This window comes from Arachis hypogaea, chromosome 11 (genome assembly GCF_003086295.3).
Source record: "Arachis hypogaea cultivar Tifrunner chromosome 11, arahy.Tifrunner.gnm2.J5K5, whole genome shotgun sequence".
NCBI classification, from domain to species: Eukaryota; Viridiplantae; Streptophyta; class Magnoliopsida; order Fabales; family Fabaceae; genus Arachis; species Arachis hypogaea.
In genome coordinates, this window is record NC_092046.1 from 133,055,577 (window position 1) to 133,065,041 (window position 9,465).

Genomic DNA, 9,465 nt, shown 5'->3' on the forward strand with positions numbered 1-9,465 from the left:
TTAAAAATACATCAATTAAATAAAAAACCAAATAAAATTTTATAATCAGTTTATGTTGTGGTCGGAGCAAACAATAGGGAAAGCATATCAAAAGATACCCTTAACAAATATTGTACAGAAAGTCAAAAATACAAGAATAAAATTTTATTGATCAAATGATTTACATATTGTGACATATGTTCTACAGGGCACTCTACAAAACGATTTTACCTCCTCAAGAAGTTGAGGTGTCCAATGCAGTATGCAAATAGAAGGGCAGATATAACAGGGAATACAATGAGAAGTAGACCAGTTACACCTAACAAATCATGGTGAAAACCATAGTAGTCTCTTAAAAATTCAGCAATTGTTTTGGTTTCTGCATCTTTAAATATTGTTACTGATATCACTTTGTTTATATCTCCATATTGTGAAGTAAGCAACCCATTCAGTGCCCACGATGTTGGGCATAGATAATACATCCAAATCCACCACTTTGGAATTTGCTGCAATGAGGAAAGCAACAATCACAAGAGGTACTAATAATCTACCATTTTATTTATTAAATATGTAAAATTGACTAATTGTAACAAATATGAGATTAGTCAAAATGGTAAGCATCTTATACTCAAACCAAGAGGTCTCGGTTCGAATAAAACTTACCAGACGTGGCACAATGTAGCCAGAAAACAAATTGAGCATGGTGTAAGCAGAAGAACACACAATGGAAGCAACTTGAACATTTGGTGAGATTGAAACAATGAACATTCCTAGGTAATTGAAGTATAGCAGGTTGCAGAACATGCTGTACAATGACCAAAATATTTTGTATACAGACCAATGGTACCCAATCATAGGGTATGTGATTATGATATATAGAACAGCTTGAGTCAACAAATAGGGAACCTCAATTATCACCTACAACACATGAAAAAAATGGAAAAATGGTTTATGGTGTCAACGTCTTTTTCCAATTAAGAAAGGAAAATGAACAGAACATGAATGGTGAACCTGTGCAAATGAATAGGCCCACGGAGAGTACATTCCAGCAAATTTTTCGCGATACAAAACGGTGCGCTCTGTTGCCACGAGCGGCAAAACTGATGAGCAGTTATTTATCCCAAAGATGAAAACAGCAATGAACATTGAACTAAATACATTGAACAAGTCCTGCTGGTTGTCTCTGTAAAGGAAACAAGCAGAAATGAAGTAAACTTTTTACCACTAATATTGCATCAAAATCAGTTCCTAAATAAATACACCAAATATCTAAAGAATGCTGATAGCAGAAATCTGTTTTTGAGAAAGAAGAAAACATGATCTATTAGGAAAATATATTAAGTAGAATTATGCTCACTAACATGTTCTTTCCTTTCTTCCAGAATACTGCCCCAAACAGAAGGGATGCAGCAATTACAAAAATTATGCGCATCAAGTTGTATGAAGGGCTTCTCCAGTATGACAAATGTTGTTTCCATAAGCATGCTTTAAACTGTTCCCAACCATTTTGTGGGAAATGAGAAGGAAAATGCAAGTCTTTGGAACCAGGAGCTGGTGAACTTAATTGTTCAACTAACTCTTTGTTCTGCCTGCACTCACATGAATAAGAATTCTCAAAAGAGAAAAAACATATAAAAAGTAGTTTTCTCCAAGACAGTTTTCGAATTTTTTTTAAAAAAGTCAAATTATTCACTAATATGTTGATGCTAATCATTTATATATTACTGCAATTTTATTTGTACTAGGAAGTAAAATGATACTCTCAAGTCTCAATTAGTTGCACATAACAAAATTATTTGAATAACTTACTTATATAAAGTCGACTCCCTATAAATTTGGGCAAAATCTACTCCGAGCTCAACTTCTGCAGAACCTGAAGTTACCTCTAGCATCCATGTCGATGGATTATAGTTGTCTTTAATCTTTGGCACCCCTGGTATACTCTGTACGAAAACAAGTTGCAAGAATGTAAAACAAGATTTTGCAATCCATAACTTCTTTCCTGAAGAGTAAGATCAAACTGACCTCGAAGTATTCAATAACCTGACTTGAGTTCTGTCCGAGTGGGCCGGAGTAGATTATGCATCCTCCAGTTTTCATGAGAATTAGCTTAAGGTAACAGAAGACAAGAACCTTAAATTAGTACATTCATGAATCTACAACATACCTACTTTGAAAGATATCAAAACTATATACTGTGGCATCTTTCATGCTAAATTGCTAGGAGAATATTGAAAACACACAGCTTCATTAACAATAGAAATATCTGTCAGAGATATTGCTAAAACCAAGAGTACTAATCGAGCCTTTTATGATATTTCAACACACAGTAATATGATTAGAAAACAATTCGAAACATACATAAGGGTCAGCATACCTCATCAAATGACTCAAATATATCAATACTAGGCTGGTGAATGGTGCATGTGACAGTTCTTCCTGTTCTAACAACATTCTTCACTGCTCTCATAACAACTGCAGCTGACCTTGCATCTAAACCCGAAGTTGGTTCATCCATAAATATGATTGAAGGATTAGCAACAAGCTCAACGGCTATGGTCAGCCGTTTTCTTTGCTCGGTTGACAATCCACTAACATTTGGCAAGCCTACTAAGGAATCTTTGATCCCATCGAGCTCAATAGTATGAAGGACTTCCTTTACAAATTCCTGAGAAATGATTATTAGAGGAAATGAATGAAATCCAATCCAATAAACAAGTTCAATGTCACAGAAATATTATGCTGCTTTAAGAAGAAACTTGTACAGATTTAGTTTTTGCATCAATCTGAGGAGGAAGCCGAAGCCAAGCAGAAAACATCACGGATTCTTCTACTGTTATATTTGGAGAATGAATGTCATTTTGTTCGCAGTAACCTGAGATCCTTGCAAATGTTTCTTGAACCTTTGGATAGCCACCAATTCTAACATCCCCTTCTATAGTACCTCCAGTTTTTCTTCCACAAAGAACATCCAATAAAGTTGTTTTCCCCGCGCCACTGACTCCCATCAGGGATGTTAAGATGCCTGGTCTCAATGAACCTGTAACATCACAAAGAAGCTGAAGCTGCTTCTTACAAAATCCTTGGTTTCTCATTTCCTACACTCAAAATGATGTGATTATACAACCATGTCCATGGAGACAAATGTAACTTATTTTGTAAGTAACAACTAAGTGGAACTCAATCATGAAGAGTACCATAGGAGGGTCAACATAGTACTGCACATCACGGAATGCTAATGTTAGTGGCTGGAAAGGCAGAACCATTCCTCCTGAGTGCTGACCTTTTTCTGGTTCTGTTGTACTTTCAACTGGAGTGCTGTTTCCGGCAAAGTTACCATTGTTTTCTTGATTTCCTTGTATCTCTGAATGCTTGTCGGAAGATATAAGAGCGCAAGAACGTGAAGGAGCTAAGAGTAGAATGCCAAAGTGAAGTTTAATGAATAAAAATATAGTTAACATGAAACATGCCCCAAATAAGCTACGAGAAAGTAACTTACCCTTGAAGAAAGACAAGACCAACGTAAAAGCTGTGTTAAACAGAACTGTGAACCCAAGTAAGGCACCAACGGATATCCAGTAAAAGTAGCCATCAAAGTTGAGACCACGACTTTCCATTATTTGGTGACCCAATGTTGTGTTTGCAGACATCTTCATTAAGAAAAACAAAACCAGACTCACATTTTCTAGACAATAAAGTTGAGGAATATTTGTTATCAAAAGAAACTTATACAAACTTAAGTTTCAATATAGTATTACCTTTTGCCACCTAGGAGCAAGAAATTCATTTACCATCACAGCCAACTCTCCATATGACAAATGAGAAATCCAAAATCCCCACCGCAACCAAGATGGCATATAGGCTAGAACAAAAAAGCAGCTAAGAATTATCATTTGAACAAAAAATATCCGCTCAAAATTCAAGAGTCCTAGATTCTCACGCTTTGGGAGAATGAAGCCACCAAATAGTAAAGCATATAGTATGGTCAGAGTTCCAGCTGTCATAGCAGCAGCCACATTTTGGAAAACTGAGGCAACAAATCGGAACATCGATATTGATGACATGTGAAAAGTGAATAGGAGGAGGAAATGGCGAAAGAACCTGAAAGAAAAATTTGAACACTAGTTGAAACGTTGTTACAATAATGCAAGAAATTGAAGAATAAAATTAGCTTTCTATTGTGTACCAACCTGCCAATCTCAGGGCTGTAACCAATAACATAATAAGTAAGTGCAGTCCAAATGAAAGATTCCAACAATGAAAGTGGAATCTTGAGAACAGCTGAAGGGATTGAATAGGCCCAAGCAGGATAAAAGCACAACTCTTTCTGTTTGTAGAACACTGAAAGTCTTGATATTGTCATAGAAAGTTCTGGGTATGCATCACTGAAAAGTATGATGAGTGAATAGAATAACGACCCCATGAAATAATTCCCATGAAGCGCATCAACAGACATTCGTGTCCGAATGAAAACAGACATTCCTATAGATGCAACAATCACAAGCTGCGTTGACTTGAATACATAGACAAAAGAATTCCTTTTCATCAGAAGAAACTCCCTCATTATGCAAGCCTTAAACAATTCCCACTTTGTTAATGAGTATTTTCTAAAGGCGAGAGCATTCTTATGGCTCTGAGACTTGTCAAATGGCTTTGAGATCTCCTCCTCCATCTTTTTGCCAAATGAACTATGCTTAAACTTCTCAATGAACTGTTCAGTAGTAACATAGATGTAAGGTTCTTCTGCTCTGCTCCAATACTGTGCTTGATCGTTTCTAGAGATAACCTGGTTTTAACAAACATTTCAAATCATTATGAAATTATAAAGGAAAATACAATTAAGATTAAACTTAACTTATATACCTCTTGAAGAAAGTCAGCAGTGCCTTTTCGTGGTGGACACTGGAACCCACAGTCCTCAAAGAACTCAACTACACAATCACGTGGACCGTGGTACACGATTTTCCCTTCTGCCATTAGGACAATGTCATCAAAGAGATCAAAGGTCTCTGGTGCTGGCTGAAGAAGCGAAATCAAAGCAGTTGCATCTGTGATATGCACCATATGCTGGAGACAGGAGATTATTTGGAAAGTAGTGGAACTGTCTAAGCCATTGGATATTTCATCCATAAAGAGAGCTCTTGTTGGTCCAACCATCATTTCTCCTTCATCATGCACCAAAGTCAGGATCATGTCCACTTCATACATCAAGTTATAATCAAATGATTGCAATAGAGTATACTACCGATACCTGTTGTTAACCTTTTCTTTTGACCACCAGATACGCCTCTTCTTATAGGATCTCCAACCAATGTGTCGGCACAGACATCGAGACCAAGGATCTGTAAGGCATTTTAATAGTCAATTAGTCAAAAAACCAGCAACAAATTATCAAGATATGAGCTACTAAAACTCTAAATCCATGGAGAAAAATTGTATGCCACCTTTAAAATGTAGTCTGTCTGAAGAGTGCTCTTCAATCCCTTCACTGATGTCGCCTGTAATGAAAAATTTTTCAGTCAGACTATCTTCTCCAACAAGATTTGGAGGTGGAAAAATTAAAGATGTGGGGTGTTGTACCTTCATATATGCATCCAAATCACGGTCTGGCATTATTCCTGCTTCTTTCTCTCTTCTGCTTACTTCCTTCAGAAGCTCTTTCATACAAGGAAAACAAAAGATCACTCAAGCCAGTTTAACTAAACATGTTTTTCTTTTTTCTTTTGGAAATTTAGTTACCTACCATCTTTGATTCCTACACCCTGACAACGTGCCGAGAAATCAAGTGTTTCCTTAACTGTCATCTCTGGAATATGTAGATCATATTGGCTTACATAAGCTGAGGATTTTTGAGGAATGAATTCTTCTAGTGGGTGTCCATTGTAAGAAATTTCCCCTTTTACCTATTAAAAAACACATAGAATGCATGTGAAAATAGAACAAGCATGCAAAAGATCCATTTTAATTTAAACAAGTTATCACATTTTGAAATGTCAAATAAATTAAATAGAAACTGTCAACTATTGAGCTTCATTCCACCTCATTCATAATTCATTCCTTTGTGGTACTATATATTAGCAGACAAAAAAAATGCTATGACAAATTAATGAAGCAATGCTTGAAAGATTCAATATGGCAAGCACATGCCACTTTCAAACAACAATTAGGCAATTATTATAGAGAAAATTAGTCAAGAAAAAAGCCTAGAGATAGAAAACCTTGAGAGAATGGTCAAGTCTCCCTGCCAGAGCCAACAATAGTGTTGTTTTACCACTTCCTGGAGGGCCAAGCAATAAGGCCATCCTGTAAGAGAATCAAGCATTGAAAACAAAGCACTAGTACGATCATGTTATGATTTATGTTACTGAATACTGATTATCAAAGTTCACTGGCACTACTTAACTTTGTAAGCAATAAACATACCTTCCAGGCTTAATGATGCCATTGGCATCTTTGATTATACTTATCCGGGATTTTTGAGATCGTAGGATTAACAATTTACATGCATCCTTTTCCCACCAAAAGAAAAGAATGTTAGAAGTTAGAAAAGCATGAAGTGTAAAATGAAGTTATATATATTTAGAGATGTTACTTACAATGATCCACCCCTTAAGGGTGTTCCACAAAGTAGGTATCGGCTTGCCCTTAACAACCTGACACTCCGCTTCCACAGTAAGATTTTGGTACCTCACTTCCACAGTGGGTAACTTAATACCAACTCTTCAAACCAAAGATGAAATAAAAATATATTAACCTAATCATAAAATTTTGAAAACCAACATATTATAGTATTTGATTTAAATTAGCTTTTATAATATTGGTTTTTTAATATTATTTTAACCGTATTTACATATATGTACAGGATATAGTTAGAGTAGTCAAAATAAACTAAATATATTAGGCCAATTTGTTTATCTGACTTAAACGAACACACTTTTATCTTTAAAATTAGGTATGTGAAAATGAGCTGTTAAAAAGACTTAAACAGATTAATTCTCAAAACGAATAAATTAAAAAGGTTAGTTAGTGACAAAAATTCTGTCTATTTAAACTAGTTAAATGAGTTGACTTGACGGATACTATTTCAGTATTTTGTCGAGTCTAAAGGTGTATATGAGTCGGACGAAGTTAGGTTTATTTTTATTTGAACCCAATCTTAAATAGTGATCGGTCTATTTTTAAGACTCATATTCGTTCTTAAATCCGATGAAATCTTATTATTTTCAGATCATACTAAAATTAGGTTTAAATCAATGATGTTCAAATCTTGATAAATTTTTTATCAAAAAGTTATGATGCACTTATTTATAAAAAAGAAGAAATATACTTGTTATCGAAAAGTTGATATCCATATTTGAACTTGGATTTATCCATAAATTCTAATTTCATGTTTCTTTAATTTATTTTTTAATTCAACAGGTGTGATTAAAAATAAAACAATAAGCTTATAATTAATATAATATAATATTAGAATTAATTTAAAACATATATTACCTTTTTTAGTCTCTTTAGGATACACATGGGGTGGCTGAAGCTAAGTTCGTCTTAATTCTGATCCGGATCCGACTCTAAATAATGACCAGATGTGTTTTTAAGACTCTTATCTAATTCTAAACTCAGTAAAATTATACCAAATTAGCTCCGAAAGTAAAAGTGTTCGAATCTGAGCGAAATTTTTGAATTGATTGGACTATATACGCCCCTAGTCGACTTTATTTTTTATTAGTGTAGTTTTTCGAAAAAAGATTTTTTGAAAAATATCTTATAAAAAAAATTCAAAATCAAGAGATAAAGAGAAGATATTTTAAAAAGTATCTTATAAGATTTTTTAAAATTTGGCCTTTTTAAATGTTTTTATTTTAAATGTATGGATAAATTTATAGGAGGAAATTCTATAGAATGTTATAAATTAGGTGGTCCACATGTTCAAGTGACAAATGAGTCAACTATTGGATTTATTAGGTTACAACAAAATTAATCAATAGACAAAACATTACTCATCCATATAATTCTGATTATTAAGAGACTAACACTTTTAATCAAAAGAAGTGGAGAGTTGACTAATAATGGTTAAGGGTCAAGCACAACAAAATCTATCCCCTTTTTTATTATAATCTATATATTTATAAGAAAATATTAAAGAATTAACATAATTTATTATTTTTTATCATTATTTTTTATTATTAATCTAATTTCTTTAATCTAATAATCTAATAACATATTTTTAGTGCACATATTTAATCAATAATTAATTGTTGGACAAAAATAATAAATTATACTAACTCTATGATATTTTTCATATTTATATTAAATATTATATCAATCTTTTTCTTCTTTCCAACATAGCTGAGCTAGGCTATACCCTTCTTGTAAACTAGTTATGCAAATTTGAAGTTATAATTCTAGCTATATAAAACAAAATCATATGAAAGATAAAGTCACTGATGTCTTCATTTGGTTATCATGCATTCTCCAAGCAAGAAAAAAACTGATAGAACTCAATAATAATGTGCTGACTTAAAAAACAAACAAAATAAAAAAAGAAAGCAAGAAAGATTAATTACTTGTCAATTCTGTTCCTGAGTTTCTGCAACAATCGAAGATTGTCATTCTCGATGTGCTCAAGAAGCTTCTCGATGAACAAATGCCTTTCTTGAGCACCAAGCTTGTTGACATCGAACAAAGCTGAAGTGATCCTCTCAAAAGTGGGAAGCCTCTGGATTTGAGTCCATTGTAATGCATGATGGCCTTCATTGTTATCAACATCGATGGCAGACCTGAAACTGGAAGCATGGCTTCTGAATGAGGACCTTATGCTCCTTCCAATCTCTGCCAACTCAATTCTCAAAGACTCTATCTCATCTACACCTCCCACCTCACCCATCTATCTCAATCAAGGTTATGTGGAGTAGTGCATCATGTTTCCAATTCCGATCCATAGATTTATAGGAGTATGGTGATGTACTGATGTACGTGTTTTTAAGCTTATTGATTGGTAGATGCTGATGATGCAATGGAATATGTCATGCATTACCGTATACCGAGACATGCATATGTGTGTGGAAAACATGCTAGATACCAAAATAGTTCTATTATAACTGAGAAAGGTTAGAGAATCATTAGAATTTATTATTTTTAGAATTAATTATTAATATTTAAAAGTATAAAATAAGATATGTTATTACTAATGAATTATAACTTAAATGGCATAATTTTTTTTATACTTATTTAAGAGGTCGTGAGTTCAAATTTCTTTATCTTTAGTAAAAAAAAATAAAAAAATAAGGTGTGTTGTTGTATTCAAAAAAATGTTAAAAGATTATTACTTAACTATTAACTCCATTTTTTTAGTTTAAGAATCCAACAACATATTTTATCTCGTACTTTTAAAATAAATTTTAACTATCTCTCTCAAATAAGGGGTATGTTACTCTCTATGATATATTTTATGATTATTAGAGAAATTTGATTATTATCATACTTAAT

General features: G+C 33.4%; 1 protein-coding gene across 2 annotated transcripts; it reads right to left on the reverse strand.

Annotated features, from left to right (window-relative positions):
• Nucleotides 1–129: 129 nt before the first annotated feature.
• Nucleotides 130–8,899, reverse strand: LOC112722682 (pleiotropic drug resistance protein 3). Of its 2 annotated transcripts, XM_025773790.3 has the most exons (22): nucleotides 8,544–8,899; nucleotides 6,576–6,699; nucleotides 6,403–6,488; nucleotides 6,198–6,282; nucleotides 5,723–5,882; nucleotides 5,560–5,636; nucleotides 5,424–5,477; nucleotides 5,231–5,321; nucleotides 4,843–5,144; nucleotides 4,170–4,765; nucleotides 3,920–4,080; nucleotides 3,738–3,841; nucleotides 3,479–3,629; nucleotides 3,177–3,388; nucleotides 2,745–3,077; nucleotides 2,357–2,647; nucleotides 2,005–2,088; nucleotides 1,789–1,922; nucleotides 1,341–1,568; nucleotides 991–1,162; nucleotides 643–897; nucleotides 130–485 (listed from the first exon to the last, which is right to left on the reverse strand). In XM_025773790.3, the coding sequence occupies exons 1-22, from the start codon at nucleotides 8,861–8,863 to the stop codon at nucleotides 207–209; spliced, it is 4,299 nt and encodes a 1,432-aa protein (XP_025629575.1). In that variant the 5' UTR covers nucleotides 8,864–8,899; the 3' UTR covers nucleotides 130–206. The 2 variants fall into 2 exon arrangements, with proteins under 2 accessions (XP_025629575.1, XP_072063402.1); XM_072207301.1 differs by lacking the exon at nucleotides 1,341–1,568.
• Between the last annotated feature and the right edge of the window lie 566 nt (nucleotides 8,900–9,465).

Excerpts from the sequence above, each read along its gene's own strand:
- LOC112722682 (XM_025773790.3), bottom strand. The coding sequence starts at position 8,863 with ATGGGTGAGGTGGGAGGTGTAGATGAGATAGAGTCTTTGAGAATTGAG. Across the intron at positions 4,081-4,169 it reads TACAGCCCTGAGATTGGCAG|GTTCTTTCGCCATTTCCTCC; the intron begins GTTGGTACACAA and ends TTTTTCTTTCAG. Across the intron at positions 486-642 it reads GCTACATTGTGCCACGTCTG|CAAATTCCAAAGTGGTGGAT; the intron begins GTAAGTTTTATT and ends TCCTCATTGCAG.